The 18,029-nt window shown below is 41.0% G+C and overlaps 2 protein-coding genes across 5 annotated transcripts; both read right to left on the bottom strand.

Annotated features, from left to right (window-relative positions):
- Nucleotides 1–18: 18 nt before the first annotated feature.
- LOC148405691 (fibulin-1-like) lies at nucleotides 19–9,321 on the bottom strand. Its single transcript, XM_088406633.1, has 17 exons — nucleotides 9,103–9,321; nucleotides 8,908–9,028; nucleotides 7,760–7,895; nucleotides 7,545–7,695; nucleotides 6,673–6,756; nucleotides 6,393–6,482; nucleotides 5,446–5,583; nucleotides 5,236–5,373; nucleotides 5,032–5,175; nucleotides 4,847–4,966; nucleotides 4,442–4,567; nucleotides 4,259–4,378; nucleotides 3,670–3,801; nucleotides 3,381–3,504; nucleotides 1,393–1,535; nucleotides 1,199–1,330; nucleotides 19–667 (listed from the first exon to the last, which is right to left on the bottom strand). Exons 1-17 carry the CDS (start codon nucleotides 9,164–9,166, stop codon nucleotides 528–530), a joined length of 2,103 nt encoding a protein of 700 aa, XP_088262759.1. The 5' UTR covers nucleotides 9,167–9,321; the 3' UTR covers nucleotides 19–527.
- A 603-nt stretch (nucleotides 9,322–9,924) lies between these two features.
- trim24 (tripartite motif containing 24) lies at nucleotides 9,925–18,019 on the bottom strand. 4 transcript variants are annotated; one of them, XM_088406630.1, is made up of 19 exons: nucleotides 17,302–18,019; nucleotides 17,001–17,119; nucleotides 16,776–16,923; nucleotides 16,570–16,702; nucleotides 16,308–16,424; nucleotides 16,097–16,211; nucleotides 15,766–15,912; nucleotides 15,564–15,678; nucleotides 14,102–14,241; nucleotides 13,735–13,980; nucleotides 13,503–13,625; nucleotides 13,317–13,428; nucleotides 13,177–13,234; nucleotides 12,601–12,727; nucleotides 12,243–12,526; nucleotides 11,649–11,760; nucleotides 11,503–11,568; nucleotides 11,148–11,309; nucleotides 9,925–10,845 (listed from the first exon to the last, which is right to left on the bottom strand). In XM_088406630.1, exons 1-19 carry the CDS (start codon nucleotides 17,585–17,587, stop codon nucleotides 10,246–10,248), a joined length of 3,210 nt encoding a protein of 1,069 aa, XP_088262756.1. In that variant the 5' UTR covers nucleotides 17,588–18,019; the 3' UTR covers nucleotides 9,925–10,245. The 4 variants fall into 4 exon arrangements, with proteins under 4 accessions (XP_088262756.1, XP_088262757.1, XP_088262755.1 ...); XM_088406631.1 differs by having other exon boundaries at nucleotides 13,735–13,977; XM_088406629.1 differs by having other exon boundaries at nucleotides 9,926–10,845; nucleotides 13,735–13,998.
- Nucleotides 18,020–18,029: the final 10 nt, after the last annotated feature.

Genomic DNA, 18,029 nt, shown 5'->3' with positions numbered 1-18,029 from the left:
AAAAAAGATTGGACCCCATGAAAGAAAACTTGACATTCATATGTACATTTTTACTGTATGAAAAACACGTTAAACACAAACATAAAGAACATCTGCCCAGTTTTTAAAAAATAAAAAAAAACACTAAGTCAAAACTTGGACTTAATCATGTCTTCAATATTCCAAGTGACAATGCTCAACAATTATGAGATACAATGAAAACAAATTGGACACAAAGAAGTGATAAATGCCTCTAACTTTGCAGCAAATGTGGAATGCATTCCAAAAATTTCAGGAAAAGTGATTCACAGTAGTTCATTTGGTATTTTTGACCATTTCAATCTGTACAGTATGGAAATACAATTTGAATTTGTCTGGTGAGGAAATAGATTGTAAGATCTTTATTGAAAAAAGTTTGCATAATGGAACATTACTCTGTTATTGATCATGGAACCTCACGCAAATCATCATTCGTCTTTTTACAATGTAGCCCTGTTTTGATAAATAAGATATACCCCCATTTCAAACGTAAGTCACCTCCATACAGCTCAAAACCAGAACTCGGAGATGATGACGTAGATGACGACAATATTGCGGTGTGAGAGGACTCCCGACTTGAAGAAGTTCAAGGCCACCTGCAGCTGACTATCCCGCGGTCCAGGTACTGGCTTCAACTGGCGCACCACGCCTGAAAAAGTGACACAGATATGCATTATCTAGAGGTAACCTTAAACAAGTAAAATGGAAGACAACGAATTAAAAAATGATATTAGCAGTACCATCCATGTCTGATATATTTAACATTGGAGCCACACATGCAGTGGTATCACTAGGCATATTGTATTCAGCAACCCCATAAGACAGATCACAATCATTTTTCATCTGCCGGAAAATTGTGTCACTAATGACGATGCAAATCTGGATTAAAGTTAGCAAATAATAATTGTTTTGCTAAGGAATTACAATATCACAACATAGCAAGAAGTTGATTAATGTTCCAATTTATTTTCTCTTAATTTAAAAAAAACATGCACTGTCTCTGACAAGGCATTAAATTAGCCACATGGGTTGTTCCAGAATCCCTCGTAAAAGAGGAAAACTCACAAAGAAAGAGTCTGTTTTTATTACTTTAATTACATATATTTATTTTTTTAGGTTTTCTGAGGTAAAAAAAGATCCATTGATCAAATGAGCTTTCAAAGGATCCCTTTTATCTTACCGACGATATAACCCTGATGAAACTGCTTGACGACGTCGAAGTAGTCTTCGTCCGTCGTCAGCATTTCAAAGTCCACATCGAATTCGTTTTTGGAGAAATGATCCGGCAACGACGTCCGCAGGAAAATGACTTCTGTGGAAGGGAAGTGATTAGCGTGGCATCGAAAAAGAAGATCCAAACGGTGTCCGTTTCACCTTCGGGTTGATCGATGTCTCTGTAGGTGGGCAGTGAGAGGACAGTGTAGGTGACAATGTGGACAGGGTCTTGCACGCAGTCCAAGTTGGTGGGGTTGCAGGCCTTGTGGCAACGCACACTGACTGAGTCCTTGTTCGCCGATCTGAGGTTTGGGAAAACAAAACAAGCAGGAGACATGTGAGCAGGGTGACCCAAAAAAAAAAAAAAAAAACACGGAGAGAACGGGTTTGTCAGGATTTCGACACTTCGATATTAAAAAGCCGCCGTTGGAGAACCTGGCAGAACCTGAATAGTCCCCGTAATCTACCTTTCCGAAGGGAATGAGTGCTTTTGGATGAGTCCAAACCCTACGCTCCGTCTCTACAATAACACTTATCCAAGTGAATACAGTGGGGCTTTCAAAATAAAACCGCAGAAAAAGCGCACGGGGACCAGATCCAGCTAGCAGGTGAGTCCAAGTTGTTCACTGACTCCGAGGCCAAGACTTTGTGGTCGGCCCCGAATGCCAAAAAAAATCTATACTGATGTGATCCAGTGACATCACCGGCGCAGGGTCAACATTTTGTCAAATAATACACGTTCAAACACGCCTCATTCCAAAAATAAGATTCCAAAACAAAGATACTACAATTATTGTCGTGTTGCATGTTCGATGATTAATGCGGTATTTAGACAAGGAGGCCCTTCCAATCCAAAGATTTACCATCACTGCAGTTATGTTAGATTTTTTTTCAATTAACCTCTCTCCACTGGAAAATCAAAAGTGTCCGTTTGCGTTTATCCAGCTGACCCAAGCGGCTACTGCCGTTTTGGTGTCGTTTACAACAAATTAAGTGTTAATCACCTGACACCGACACTCACAGGCACCATCCATCATCAGCGGTTCCACCACTAATTGGGTCGCCATGCTGATGCTGGCCGGGGCCCCAAGGTGCCCAAAACGTAAGTGGCGCGCTTATTTTTCCTGCTGTCCGCTGAGGATGACTGGAAAAACTTGCTTCCAGAAACAGGAAGGAATGTTGAAGAGAGGAAGCCGTTCGTGCGTGTGTGTGTGTGCGCACATATGGAAAAGCCATTTTCACATGTATTTTTGATGGTTTAATTGCAAATATATATATTTAAAAAAAGTAAACAATGAGAATCTGTCACACAGAAGGGGTGGAAAGGGGCCATCAAGTCAAGCGGTCAACAGCTAACTAGCGCCCCTAGTTGGCTGAAAAGTGTACTGCTGCCTAATTCAAGAGTTCAAAATTTAGCCCGCTATTGTAATTTTTTTGTAACTATTTTTTACATTTGGAAAAAAATGCACTTTACCTCCTAATTTCCATATCAACTACAAATCACTTGAAGATCAAATATGGGGCTTCTCAAACTTGAGGCAGACTTGCTAGACACTAATCCAGCGGTCCTTAAATGGGGATACGTGAAGGGGTATGTGAAATTTTAAAATGATTTCTGCAGGTATCTGCAAATCCAAATTAATGCTTTTTTTAATGCTGTAACAGGAAAACTACTTTTTTTAATTTATAGAAAATTAATTGGAATGAGAAGCAAACTTGCTGATTTGCTTTTTTGTGAGTTCTTTGTAAAATGTTGTATGCCTTTGTTTTGTTAGATTTTATATAGCTAAAAATTGTCACTACTGACAGTTTTCCAGCAGTCAGAAATAATTCTTCTGAAATCTTCTGAAGTTGTTGATTAAACTACTCCAACTACCATTGCAACTGTGGTTTCAGAGTTAAATAAATCACCCACAAAAGGTAGAATACTTTGTTTTGAGTCTTTTTTTCAATCTAAAAATGCTTTGTGCTGGTTATATTTCACGGGGGTGCAAAGAGAACCACTGCACTAGTCCATCGGGCTGCCATATGAGTAAATATTAAAAATTTAGTCATTAGACTAGAATTAAAAAAATAATAACCTGAAAACTTTTTTACACAGATTTGAACCAGACAAGTTTCTGGCTTGTGGCCAACAGTATTCTTACCCATGCTCCGACATCCGGTAGTTAGGAGGACAATCAAAGGCCAAGCAACGGTATCCCCCGTGGATGTTAAAGCAGACTTGCGAAGTGGTGCAAGTGTGGCTTTGGTCCGCACACTCGTTAATGTCTAAACACACAAGACATATTATACATCGCACATACAGCTTTCTCAGTTGCTCCATGTTTACGATCCATGTGACCAAACAGCACAGTGAATACTTGCCACTGTTTTAATAGGCTGACTGAATGATTATGAGTTTGAAGGATTTTCACTTATCATGTGAGGCATTACCTTCGCATGTGTCCCCATTAGAGGACAGGGTGTAGCCCACAGGGGGGCAGGAGCAGGAGAAGTTCCCCGGTGTGTTCACGCAGCGGTATGGGCACATTTGGCTCCCGGTGGGTAGCGCACACTCGTCGATATCTGATGGTTAAAAACAGTATGTTGACATGAGTAGCAGTTGGTCACAGGAGTGGATGATAAATGCACACTCCGCTTCCCATGGTGGATTCACCATCATATCAGAACTTTGTCAGCAAGATCCCTGTCGCAACTAACAATAACAACAAGGTAAGCTCATGGTAATTTTCACTGTACAATTGCTATTAATAATAATCTAAATAGTTCTGGTCAATATGTATCAAGATGAAGCACACAATAGCAATTATGTAGGCTAGCTGCTAACGTTAGCCCCACCGAAACAATTTATTTTTGAAACATCTGCCCCTAAACTAGCCGGCCGAACTTGAATTTGAATATTAATATTGAAATTGTGAAATGCACTAACTGCTTTTGCCTAAGGCATAAACAATGCATCAATATGCTGTGGAGCTATTGATTCATTGATAGCATGAGTTTGCATAATGGGCCAAAGCCGCACCTTCACATGTGATCCCATCTATATCACTAAGTTGGTAACCACGCTGACAGTCACAGCGGTAGGAGCCATAGACGTTGACGCACTCCTGGCTGCATGGGCTGGACTCACACTCATTGATATCTGCACAAAGAATATCCAAAATATGGAAATTCAAAGTAAAAACTTCCATTTTTAATTCATTACCTTCACAATTCTTGTTATCGACGCCAAGTTGGAAGCCAGTGGGGCACATGCAGCGGTACGATCCCTCAGTGTTTTCACACTCGTGGGCACATAGCTGCCTAGGATAATGCTTGCATTCGTCAATATCTACAAAGTGGATGACAAATGCATTCAAGTGGTAAGCTGTGCCTGTTGCACCCCAAAGAAAGTCCAATAAAAACACATTACAAATTTTGAGTTGGATTTTCTTGACATTTCCATTCATTTCTATGGGGGAAAAAAATCATTATAAATGATTTTGTGTGATTTCACACAAGTGAATTTGTATCAGAATTAGGTTGTAAATTTTGGTCTTCTTGTAGTGCCCACAACTAACTGAAGACACTGGACAGACGGGAAAGTTCAGGATCCGACATTATTTTTTACCTTCACAGTGCCTGCTGATGCTGTTGAACAGAAAGCCACTATTGCAGTTACAGCGGTACGTGCCCACCATGTTGATGCAGCCGTGGTCCAGACACACCCCCGTCTGGCACTCGTCGACATCTCCAAAAGAAACAGCAAAGGAAGTCCAGGCGCTAAAAGGGCAATTGGTACGATCGTAAAAGTACCTTGGCAGCGTGTGCCCTCCACATTGAGGTGGTAGCCTCGTCCGCATGTGATCACGCTACTGCGACAAATAAACGAGCCCTCCGTATTGACGCACGTGTGGCCGGGCTGGCACGGACTTGAGTTGGCCACACACTCGTTGACGTCTAGAAACGGCCATTTTGGGTCAAGTGCACCCAGCTACATTAACATGTCATCTTATTTACCGATGCAGCTGCCGGCAGCGTCTTCAATAAACCCTGCAGGACATTTGTCCTTTGGGTGACATCGGAAGGAACCTTCAGTGTTAACGCACTCGACATTTGGCGCGCAGTTGTGAGTCTTCAGAGCGCATTCATCGATGTCTGGAATAAAGAAGAGACAGTAAACAAATGTCGCATGAATTGGGGTTAATAAGGCTCCCCGATATGTTATACCTTTGCAGTGGTCACTGTCCGAAAGCTTGAACCCGGTACTGCAGCTGGTTTCCCGTTGGCATCGGTATGAGCCTTCCGTGTTGACACACGCGTGGCCCGTGACGCAGTCATGGGTGCCGTGAAAACACTCATTAATATCTGCCAACAGAATCACACGCACGCACACACAATTAGGGCTACTATTAATAATAATTATAAAAAACAATCTAGCAAATAGTCTGTTGAGTAATTTCAACGTGTAGCAAAAAACAGCGTTTTAATTTTACTAGCTGTACTCACTGTCACACACAATTCGGCAAAAAGTTGCGTCATGTTCCAATTGATTTGCTCTTAATTTGAAAAGTGCTGTTTCTGTCATGGCATTAAAAAGCATTAAGTTAAAATTGCTACCTCCAGAAACCCTGTTGAAATCTCACGTACCCCCCATTTAAGAATTATTTTGCCTATCAAATATGTTTATCAATTCATTCACAGCCTATTTAAAATGGATTTGCCTTAAAGGGAGTATGTGTAATTTTTCGCATGCGCCCGTGAGAGTGTCAGGGGCATTGCGATAAATTCAACAATACACACTTCTCCTCTGGCTGTCCGTAGCTTTAAGAGACATAGCAACCTCCGGAGGAGTGCCACCCCCATGTAATATAATTTCCTGATAACTAGACCTAAAATTCTATTTAAAACATATAATTGGTCATTAAGAACACATTTATTTGCAAGTTTTTGAAAATTGCAATAATTTAATTTATTCATCCTTAATGAAAAATGCTCTAAATCTGATGTATTGTCACTTTAATATGTTTTTATTCATCAAATACTTAAAAAGGATTATCAAGAGAAATCTATGAAAGAAGACTAAGACTAGCCCAGACTAGGCTACAAAATAGTAACTCAGACCAACCAAGATTGACTTTTCTTGTTAGCAAAAGACAGCAGAAGGTCACACTCACCCTCACAGGTTAATCCATCGCTTTGTAGTCGATATCCAAGGTAACAAGCACAGATGCCCCCGTCAATACAGCGCTGGGTGCAATTCATAACTTGAGAGTTTGGAGACAAGGATTAAACCACTTCAAAATCAAATATAGGTGTTACGCTTGTTTTCACCAAATGATGAAGAAAGCCCAAGAACAAAGCCCAGAATTAGTTACTCAAACAGCAGCACATAAAATCTTCCATGCAGTGATTTGGGTTTTATCAGAACAACTGAAGGCATAAATGAGTCCAAACCTGCACAGTTGTCTTCTCCCACGAAAGATATGAAAGTAAAATTCACCGGAGGCACTGTGGGACCATGCACTAAGGTAACATTCACTGAAAAACAACACAACTCAATGTCTTTTTACTTGATTTGTATCAGGTCTACTTTCAACAGGTGTGTCAGAACTTTTTATACGTTATTAATAAACATGTGATGTCAAGTGTTCAGTATAACAGTCAGTACAAAAGCATTGGACAATACTTGCTGTATTACTGGAACATGGCCTTACTTTCAATGGTACATAGATAAGATAAATACCAGATGTGACACTGCATTTCAAGAAAATTTGTACAACAACGAATCTGACATGTTTGCTATCCATAAATTAAGGGTCTTCTCACTTTTGTTGCCATTGACAAAATAATGGCTATATGTCATTTTGAGGTGGCAGCAAAAATACAAACAATATGTATACTGTCTACATCATGTTGTTGAGGTGTCATTTCTTCAGGGTACTATTTATAAAAATTCTAGGGGTGCATATTGCTTACTTTAGAGCAGCGGTTCTCAAATGGGGGTATGTGATGGCTCTTCAGGTGGGACATGATATTTTAAAGGGGTTTCGGCAGGTATCAGCAAATCTAAAGCAATGCTTTTTAATGATGTGCAATTTTTTTCAACTCAAGAGCAAATTAATTGGAACATGTAGAAACGTATTGCTTGGGCACAAAACGTCCCAACAGACTAACCAGGAATACGACATGATTTTACGCCGTTTATCCTCTGGAGTTCCTAGATTTACAAATGTAACTCTAGAGTTTAATGCTTGACACTTTTTTCTGATGCAAAAATGCTTTGTGGTAGTTAAGAGGTACATTATTGAAAAAAAAGAATGTATCACCTGCAGTCGAATTAACTCTCTCTGTGGTGTTACTGGCACAGCAGTTTCGAGCAACAAGCTCGCAATCGTTTCCGAGTGACATGTAACTCAACCCGCAGTCCGGGTCTTGGTTTGTTGACGCTCTGCCCAACATGCAGCAATCGCAGCACCTCTAAATACACACAATTGTGGAACAGCTGGCAACATTCAAAACCGATCCGCAGCTGGAAGGTCACCTTGGCGATTCGATTTTCCCAAGGCTTCCCAGGGAAGAAGTGTCTCTCACAAGCATCCTGCCAGTTGGCCAAGGAGGCGCCGGAATGACACAGCCGCTCTTCCACCACCGCCATGCAGCACTGCTCTTGGGCCAGCCTGTATCACGTACACGAAATGCCATTACTACTATCAAATTGTGAGGCCACAACAAGAAAATATTGTCCTGCGATACAAGCAAGTATCCGAGATACAAGCACTATGACCGCACTGATAGGAAGCAACGGCAAACTTGGCAATATCCAGCCACAATCTAATCATATTTGTTTCATTGCAACGGAAGGATTTAAAAGCCAATAAATTAAAAAAAAAAAAAAAAACAATATAGGTAGATGAATGGAGCCATGGCTGAGTGAGAGATGAATGGTTTGAGCTGTTGTACTTTTGATTTTATTCATTCATGTTGCATTTTCTTAAACCATTGCTTAAATGTTTCTTTTGTGTAATGTCTATATATTGGATTTTATATTCTTTGATTACTTTGATGATGAGCTCCCAAGGGATTAATAAAGCATAATTGAATTGAAATGATCAATTTACTGTAACAATGAATTATATGAGCAATTAATTGGCAGATCAATAATTTTAAAAAAAAACATTAAAAATGACCATATTTCCACACTATAAGGCGCACTGGATTATAAGGCGCACCCTCAATTAATGACATATTTTAAAACTTTTTCAATCACAACATAGTAGTAATACTCAAAGTAATAACAATAATAACTCAAATAATAACTCTAAACTCTGAATAGCATAATAACCCAATGTCAATATGACCAACCTTGTTCAACTGTAAACACATAAAAGAAACAGGTAAAGCGTACTTTATCACTTCATTCCCCAATATCAATATTGATCCATATATAGGGCGCACCTGATTATAAGACGCACCGTCAGCTGTTTTAAAAAAAAAATAAGGCTTTTAGGTGCGCCTTATAGTGCAGAAAATACAGTACATTTATTTCTCATCCATTTCAATGGGAGTCAATTATTCTTTTAGTCCTCTTTAGTTCCCAGTATGCATTTCACAGTGCAATGCATTTTATTCATGAAGTTACACTGACATGAACTCATTTATTTCTAAAGTCATCAATGTGCCTTTCTTTACCTGCACATGTGGTAGTCAGAGATGTAGGGGAGGTTGTTGCAGTTGGACTGGGTTTGAGCCCATTCCTTGCCATCTTCGCAGCAGCCGTGTAACATATGCGGATGCACGGATTCAATGGACTCTAGGGGATAAATCAACGAAGGTGATTCATTTTGCTGCACAATTTGAAATCATACGGAATGGAAGAGTTCTTACCGTACCCACGAGGAAAGGCGCACGCAACAAGAAATATAGTCCACAGTGCCATTGGGTCACACATTCCTTTTAGTTGCGTGTCGACACCGAGTTGCGACAGGAAGGACACATCTGGCCTTGGGAATAGTGGGAGTGTTTGTTTATGTGCGCGAGGTGGGGAGGGGGCGTGGCTTTGAATGTTTTAACATGTCATCACAATATGACATTTAACAAAAAAAAAAGTGTGACAAAAAGATAAGGCATAGCAAGAAAATAAGAAAAGTATGTTACACAATTTCAGTGGACATTTACCACAAAAGCTAAAGTAAATATTTAAAAAATACTGTACTAGTATTTTAAATATTTAAAAACAGAAATAGTATTTTAAATTGTTCTAATTGAAAATGAATTTAATGTAATATTTGGCATGAATTGAAACGTTGGTTGACATTTATATTTTACTGTACTTTAATAGATTATATAAATATTTTAGTGAATTGTATCTTCATGTAAAATCATGAATAAGCTTTTGATTTTTTGTTATCTATATTGCGACCCACTAGAAACAAGACCTGAAGTTTTTTAAGTGTGGAATCATGTTTGCTCCAATCTTGCCGTGAAAAAGACTTGTGATGCGAAACAAGTACAAGGACATTCAGTTCGAGGGATTCTCACATCTCGGCATTATCTGCAGCTGATATAAAAGAGGTGAACGGCGCCTGCGAATACTGAGGACAAAAATAAGGTCACTGTTTGATAAAAAGCTTGATAAGCTCATCGACGAGGATAAAAGAACAGATAAGACCGTTTTTTTTTTCATGAAAAGGAATAGTTTAAAATGATACACTTCCATCTGTACACAAGCCACAGTGGCTCAACGCATATTATATCGTCATGAGTGCCAAACTGATAAAAGGAGAAATGCTATTTTTCTACAACAAAAAAAGAACATGAGCTAGAAAACAGAAAGGAGGACTCATGCATGTACAAAGAAACAGTTTGGACTGTCTGCTTTTAACATTCTGAACCAAGAAAATCAGTTGTAGGAGGACACAGTTGAGTCAGGAAAATTGTAAAATGTCCGCCCTGTTCGTATGAAATGATGTCTGTTCATGTCGAGTGGTACTCTCAAAGTTCCTATTGCAAAAAAAATGGAAGACGACATCAGCCTTCATTTTTCTCCACTTTCTCACTGGTACCATTTATCTCGCCTGCTGAATTTTCCTGTGTTACTTTGTCACTAACATTTTCCTGTGTGGTCTCCTGGCTTTTTGTTACCTCACAAGCCTGCGCATTAGGAGGGGCGGGGTTTTCCTCTTTTTGGGAGCTTATTGGTTCCTTGTCTGCAGCGTTCGAAGTTTTTGCTTCTTCAGGAGCAGCAGCTTCATCCTCTTGCTTGACTGTATCCTCGCAAAGTGGCTCTCCGTCTCCCGTCGCCACCTGTGCGTCTGTTCCCACCTCGCCCATGTCAGTCGCCTGCTCCTTCGTTTTTAATTCTTCTTCGGTGGCTTCCCCGGGTGGGGGCGCGTTCGCGTTCTCCTCTGCAGATGGGATTGAGTTACCCACAGCGTCCTCTGGGGGTTTCGAGATTTCCTGCATGGGCGCCTCCTGCTGGCCTTCGTCATCCTCGATCTCATCCTCCAGTGGTGGGATCATGCCCTCTTCCCTTTCGCCGGGGAAATTCTTGTCGGGGTAGACCAGCCGCAGCTGCTCCTCAAAGTAGTCTTCCAGGTACAAGCCGGCACTGCCCACTTCTGTGGTCGCCTGGAAACACCAATTTTTTTTTTGGAATTCTTAACTATTGTCACTAGGGGATCCTCATTTTTTTTATTGTCGCAAAGTCTAAAAAAAAAAAGACTTGCTGAAATGTTTATGTCCCTTAACTAACTGATCATTCACAGGAATCCCAGTTACAAAGGATCTTTGATTTAGAAAGCAGTTAATGATTTAACAGATTCACTTTCTGACGTCTATAGCTGTCAATGGCAGTAGATGAGTTAATATCCTCTGTTGTCCCTCAAAACTGAGTATGTGTCTGCTGATTTTCACTCTGTGTGTTCGTTTACCTTATAGTACTTGGCGCAGTTCATAAATATGAGCCTCACGTCTGCGACAAACTCCTCGGGGGTGCTGTAATGTTTGCCGTCACTTGCCTTGCCCTCCAGCTTCCTCTTAACAAGAGATAAATCCACTGGGTTCGTGATCACTTCTTTGTATTTTTTGGACTCCTGCAAACAAAACATATTTGATTTGAAAACCCTCGAGTTGTTGTAACTTCAAAAATAAACTGAATTCATTCCTTTTCTATTGGCATTGCAAAGGTCCAGAGGCAATTGTTTATGTGACATTTCAGCTTAATCGTAAACAATTCTAAAGTGGTAACAACTATATTCTTTAAAAAAAATGATGGTGAGATCTTACAGATGCGCGCTGGAAGTGGCTGCTGAAGTCACTGCAGAAGAGGAGGAGAAGCAGCCGCTCACATGCCTGCAAAATGAGGAGGAACGTTGATAGGGAGAAAAATAGTGGTATAGTGTTTAAAAGAAAAAAGTAAAATATATGAGCACCCTTTGGTCAACAGGTGGTAGTCTTTCTGGTGCTTGTGTGTCCTGCTTGTCACATTCGTACTGCATTTCCGGTGAGACCAGATCTCTGCAGAAGGAGCAGAACCACTCGCCGCTGAGAGAAAAGAGAGGAGGATTAAACAAGAACCGTGGGTCTCAACCTTATGTCAAGCGTGCACCCTTTGTTGTGAGATGAAGAGTACAATTCACCCGAAGAAAAAATTAATTGGAACACATGGAATAAATGATTACAAATTAAAAAAAATAACTTGCAAAAAAATGTGTTCTTAACGAGGTCGAGTTATCATTATATTATATGGGAGGTGGCACTCCTTTAGAAGTCGCCATGTCTGTTATAGCTACAGACAGCCAGAGGAGGAGTGTGTATTGCTGCATTTACCGTAATGCCTCAAAAGCTCCCACGGGGACATTTTAAGTTTTTAATGGACACGCATTTTCATGAGTGATACTTTTTTTTTTTTAGAAGGTACTTTTTCACGGGGTTAACATGCAACACTGAAAGAGTTTGAGAACCACTGCTGTTTACTCATAGTATAGTGTGTAATGTTGTGCTCGGTGATGGTGTAGGTTTGTTACCTTGGCGACGCATTGAGCAAGGGGATGTGGCAGGACAGATGGAAAACTTTGGGGCACTTATCGCAGCACAGCAGCTCTCCTCCATTCTGGCAAACAGCGCACCAGTCCTCGTTGGGGTCATCTTCTGCCGGAGCGCTCTTCTCCGACGCTGGCTGTGCACCAAGCTGGGCGCGTGACTTTGTCGCCTGCTCAGAGTTGGATTGATTGGTAGAGAAAGGGGGGCCGATTTTGAGCTGGAGCGTGGGACAGGCTCCCGTGCTGCTGTCGGGGAGGCTGAACTGCACCTATTGACAAAGATGGAGTCCTTACGTTTGCAAAGAGGAAAAACCACAACACTCAAAAGCAAAACCGTCATTACAAAGCGAACTTCATCCTCATCATCCACTTCGTCCTTGATGACGATAACCGGGCCAGGGGACGACCTTCTCCGTCGCTTGGCTGAGGGAGCAGACGACATCTCAGTGGTTGGCTTCCAGGACGACGGTCTTCAATGTCCAGATCGCATGAGGAAGACAAATTAAACTTTTGAATAAAGACATGCATCTAGTGCTTTTGTAAGGCTGCCTGTAATAAGACAAACAATTTGTTACTTTTGCTAAGTAATTGTTTATCAAAGTATTTGATGACCATTTTTGCTCATCAATTAATCATTTTGAGAGATTGGAGTTCAAATGTATCCAAATTCTTGGATTTTGAATGTCTCACTTTTAAATATTATCCTGTTTATTCTGCTATTTAAGTACTAGTGATATCTATTTTGCTGTATAGGGACTTTCAGGGTTTTAAGATTGTATTCGCTGATTTTGACTGGTGAGGATTTCATCTTTGGCTTTTCCTCCTCAAGATACTACTTTATTGTGCCATAAAGCTATAGTGATGAATGGAATCCACTCGTCACTAAGACAAAAAAAAAGGCTGCCTGTTCATTTCTTACCCTCCGCTTCGTTCTGAAGATGATGGTTTAACCATGGGCGAGTTATGCCTTCCTTGAACTTAACAAAAAGAAAAAAAGAAAGTTATTTTTAAAAGTGAGGAAAACATTTGTAGTGTGTTGTTTCATGGGACTGAGTATACCCAATTTGTCAGCATTTGTTGATGCTATGCTTCTCGCCAGCGCGGGATTAAGTGTGTGGACCGGACCGCCGGCTTCACTTCTCTTCAAGTAGGTAAGCTCTGCCAGGTTCCGCTTAAACAAGACAACAACGTCAAAAACATTGTAGGGAGGATGACAAAACATGGCCACTGTCCTGTTGGACCAACCTGGTTCGGTGGAACATTGGAAACCCCTCCAGCGGACACAGGATGTGGGTAGCGAAAGGTGCCCTGCGATACATCCGTGGGTTTGGAAGGGAAGCTAGAGGTATTGAGCATGTCTCGGAGACACTACATGCAGAATGGTAGTTAAAGGACTTTTCTTACTAATATGCTTGCACTAGTCATGGGTGGAATTTTACACATTTTGGAAACTCTGTTAACAAACCGAGTCTTGTACCTGAGGAGGGGGGAACCCAGTGTTCTGCAGCATGGACGAGTTGGGACTCCTGGTGTTGACATGGGGCGCCCCGTATCGGCGTCCCATCTGCACCAAACCGCTGTGGCCCTGGGATGGGGAGGAGCCTCCCTGGATGGGTCTGGTCAGAGGTGGAGGGCCAGGGGGTCCGTGGGATCCATGGGGTCCGGGCAGCCGGGAATTCTGGTACCAGGACCAGTGGTTGGATGCGACCTGCCTGTGGGGCTGCTGGGAAATTTTGTCAACCTGAGACAGAGAATTTGTCAAAGCAAAAAGCGAACATTTCATGTCGATTTTTTTTTTCAAACTGCACCGGTGAGTGCATAGAGGCTTAGGAAAAATCTCCAACCTGCATCTGCAGCTGGGCCAGTGTGCTCTGCCGCTGCTGAGCAGATAATGGCAGTCCCCCAGTCGTCGGCTCTCCTCTGGGACCACCTGCCTGGTTGGGCATGGATGGCTGCACAGAGCTTCTTTCAACAACCAGGGAACCTGGAAACCACACGTTAACCATGAAATACACTACCTCTAACAGAGCATGAAGCGATGTTTGAGGGAATACGCTACACAAACAAATGTCCAGGTCCTGATGGTTTTGATGTAGAAATCTACAAAATGTTTAGTATCATATATTTTTTGCGATAATTTCCGACATCTTCTTGAAGTGGGAAGCCTTACACCTACAGTACTTTTTATTATTCCCTTATGTTAATTTTAATGCTATGCTATTCTTATGCTATTTTAATAAGCGGTCGGAGAACAGCTACTTGATTTTAAATCCTCATAAAACTAAAGAGATGATTTTTCTTTACCCTGAACAAGAGTGCACAAGAACCGATGGCTCTGGAGGGCTCACCTATCGAGCAGGTAACTTCATTTAAGTACCTCCGAGTCCAAATGGACAACACGCTAAAATGGAATGTCCATGTGGAATACTTATGCGCTAAGCAGGACCAAAGGCTGCACTTTATCTGAAGGCTTGGATCCTCTGGGGTAAGCATGGGAGTCATGACCACCTTTTACGATGATGTGCAAGGTAGCATCATTAGATATGGCATAGGAGCTTGGTTCAGGACTTTTGTCTGTCCAGCTCAAAACGAAAATAATAATAATGGTGTTTTCATCATTATTATTATTTTCGTCATGAAAGTTAGTGGGAGTAAAGACTCCATCGTTACAGAGGATATTTGAGAAATCAGCGCTCAGTCTGGCAAAAAGAATCCTGGCTGATCCTCAACATATTTTATATTCTGAATGTGTGAGCTTACCTTCAGATTGACATCTTCAGAATGTGTCGTTGCAAAAGCAACTGATTTAAATGATCTTTTCTCCCTGCTTCGATTGTTTTACTGAACAAAAGTCAAAAAGATAGAGCCTTAGAAGGATCAAGTTCAAAAAATAAATAAAAGAGTGTGTTCCTGTTTATTTTACTCTTCTTTGTTTTAATTTTGAATACAAGACTGACTATATCGTAGGAATAGCTACAAAAATGCTAGAGGGTGTGATTCCCTGATCTGATTGTACCACGCTGCTATGCTGATGTGTTCTTAAAAGTATGTCTATTAAAACTACTTTTGCCCCAGAAAAATTTCCCACTAGGGACAATAAAGTTAATCTTATCTTCATATCGTCTAAAATGTACATATTTAATTTTGGCAAAATCTATGTACTTTGCAATATTTTGTTGTTTCCAAACTGAAAATGGCAGGATTGACCGCAATTTTTTGATTAGGTAATAGAGGTTGGGAGGTCCCTAGCATTCATTTAGACAGTAAACTAGCGTGGAATCCATTATAGCTGCAGCCAGGACTTACCAAGGTCTACATTCGTGGCCCAGAAACCGGAGCGACACTGGAAGCGGACAGAACTCTGAGGGATGATGGAGGTATTACATCTGGCACCCATTAGATAGTGGATCTGGAATAAAATCTGTGAAATGATTTTGTATTAACATAAATGTTATAGATGTGGACAATTACTTGTACTGTATAATGTAACTAATTCGAAATTAGTCACCAGTCTTTTGCAATAGAGGAGTGCAGTGCCACTCTGACTTGCTGTGGCCCACTTGGTGAAACTGATCACATGATCAAGTTGCCGGCGCAGCAGGTTAACTTCATCCTGCTGCTTTTTCAGTCCTAGCTCATGATCTTTTGTAAGTGCCTGGGGGAAGTACATGTTCAAACTTACTAACAAGATAGGGACTTCTTTGTGTCAAGTGGTCATCATGTGTCTGAGTGAACAAAGATCACATGTGGGATTCCACAAGGGTTCATTGTTGGATCATTTCTACTTAATATCTATATGCAGCCACTGTCGTTCCCAAGTATGAGGGATTCAAACCAACCTCAAGTTGGTTCGCCAGAACCTTTCCCTTCCTGTTGATCTCCATTATCAGATTGCAGATGGCCTTTTTGATTTCATTTGTTACAGATTTTCGGTTTTCTTCAACTTGCTGCAGTCTATTGAAAAATCAAAACGAGAGTTGTTCGAAAATTGCAACACAATACAACAACATTAGCAATAATAACAATATCATAAAGTCAATAAAAGTTTACCCATTGTTGATACAGTTGGAGACCTCTTCAATGGCCTTTCGTTTTTCTTGCAGCTGTTGCGTCATGTTCTCCAGATACTGTCTGTGATTCCTGTATGCATCTTCCAGAAACTGATAGCTAGACACAATTATGAAATAAAATGAATAAAAGAAACAAATAACCAAGATAGAGATCATTTTCTGATGGATCGTTGCATTTTTTTATATAGATAAAAGAAGGAAATACATATATTTTTTTGTTTGAGATGTGAGTATATTCATACTTGTGATCCTTGTGTTTTAACAGCTGACAGTCTCGACAGGTGAGTCGATCGCACGTCTCGCAAAAAAGCTTAAGTGGCTCTTGCTTGTGGATGTCGCAAAAGACTGGCTTTGGAGTGGAAACAGCTACTGCGTCTGCACATGTGAAGGTGGTGTCAATATGGAAAAAAGAAAAAAAAAGTGCCTCAAACTGCTTGAATTGTGTTACCTGGAGACATTTCCTTCTTCTGTCGTATTGTGTGATCCCTGGTAAACTTCACCCGCTGGTGTGCCTCGATACAGGTCACACACAAGAACTCCACACACTCCAAACAGTAGCCTGTTGCCTCTGTGTTGTCATCACAGCTCATACACACCTGTCAGAACAAATGAATGAATGACTTAAATGCCAATGCTTGAGGCAAAGAGCAAGTCCCAACTTCAGCTGACCAACCTGGCTGTTTTTCTCCATGGTGCTGCTTGGCACCTCGGCTGAGTCCTTGACAAAAAAGTTGTCCAACATGTCCATTTCCCAGCATTCCTGCCGGCATACTGGACAGCGGATGGTACCCACTGGATGGAGAACACGTGTTAACACAAGTCGGTTTCTTGTTTTTTCCAGTAAAGGAAAAAAAGAAACATATGACTAATGTCATGAGAGTGAGTTTAACTTTAAAAAATTCAGTACATACTTTCCAAATGAATAACCCATCTTGCTAACACTTTTTTATTGGTGGTTGTGATGCTTGACTCACATTGCTTGTTGTTTTCCACTTGGCCGAGGGGATGGAGGGATTGGTCCCTTCTGGGTTCGACTCCCCTGAACGGTGCGGGTAGGCATCTCTTGCAGAACGAGTGCAGACAAGGGAGCAGTTTGGGCTCTCGATTGTGAAAGCTTAACTTGCAAATGGGACATGTGTCCATGAGCCCAAATGTGCCTTGTTGCTTGGGCCTTTCTTCGCCAAGGGGCAAACTTTCTGCCTCGTTCTCTACGATGATGACAATGTCATCATTTGCAGTAGATTTTCCACTCGGCTCCATTTCAGTGACACGTATTGATTATTCAGGGCAATCGTTCGACGTAGCGTAGGGTCGGGAAATAAAGGCCCGCCTAGTTTTTACGTTATACTTCGGGACATGGCAAGAGTAAAATGTTTTCGTTTATAATCTAGTTAATCAAATAAAAGTCACCAGCTTCCCAAATGACAAGGTTATTCGATAACTGTTTTGAAACGATTCAGGATTGGGAGGCTAGCATTGTTAGCAAATGAGCTTCCTCTATTTATTCAAATCACCCAGAAAAATGCAAGCCGTTCACAGATTTTCTGAGAACGGCTTTAAATTAAAACCGAAAGGTGACTTAACGACAACATTCACACTACATACGTTTTATTGAAGTACTGTATGTGTGTCTTTGGGAAAGACGGCCATCTGTTTCTTTTGCCCAAAACAGTCGAAATTGTCCAGAATTACCCAGAATGCA

Source organism: Hippichthys cyanospilos, chromosome 22, assembly GCF_059441005.1.
Source record: "Hippichthys cyanospilos isolate Australia breed blue-spotted pipefish chromosome 22, RoL_Hcya_1.0, whole genome shotgun sequence".
Classification (NCBI taxonomy): Eukaryota; Metazoa; Chordata; class Actinopteri; order Syngnathiformes; family Syngnathidae; genus Hippichthys; species Hippichthys cyanospilos.
The sequence above is the reverse complement of the archived record's forward strand: the minus strand, read 5'-3'. Positions and strand labels throughout refer to the sequence as shown.

Coding starts and splice junctions, on each gene's coding strand:
- LOC148405691 (XM_088406633.1), bottom strand. CDS start 9,166: ATGTGTGACCCAATGGCACTGTGGACTATATTTCTTGTTGCGTGCGCC. Junction 4,967..5,031: donor GGAGGGCACACGCTGCCAAG/GTACTTTTACGA, acceptor TTTCTTTTGGAG/ATGTCGACGAGTGCCAGACG. Junction 4,568..4,846: donor CATCAGCAGGCACTGTGAAG/GTAAAAAATAAT, acceptor TCCACTTTGTAG/ATATTGACGAATGCAAGCAT.
- trim24 (XM_088406629.1), bottom strand. CDS start 17,587: ATGGAGCCGAGTGGAAAATCTACTGCAAATGATGACATTGTCATCATC. Junction 15,913..16,096: donor TTCTGGCGAACCAACTTGAG/GTTGGTTTGAAT, acceptor TACTTCCCCCAG/GCACTTACAAAAGATCATGA. Junction 12,728..13,176: donor TCTTCAGAACGAAGCGGAGG/GTAAGAAATGAA, acceptor TGGACATTGAAG/ACCGTCGTCCTGGAAGCCAA.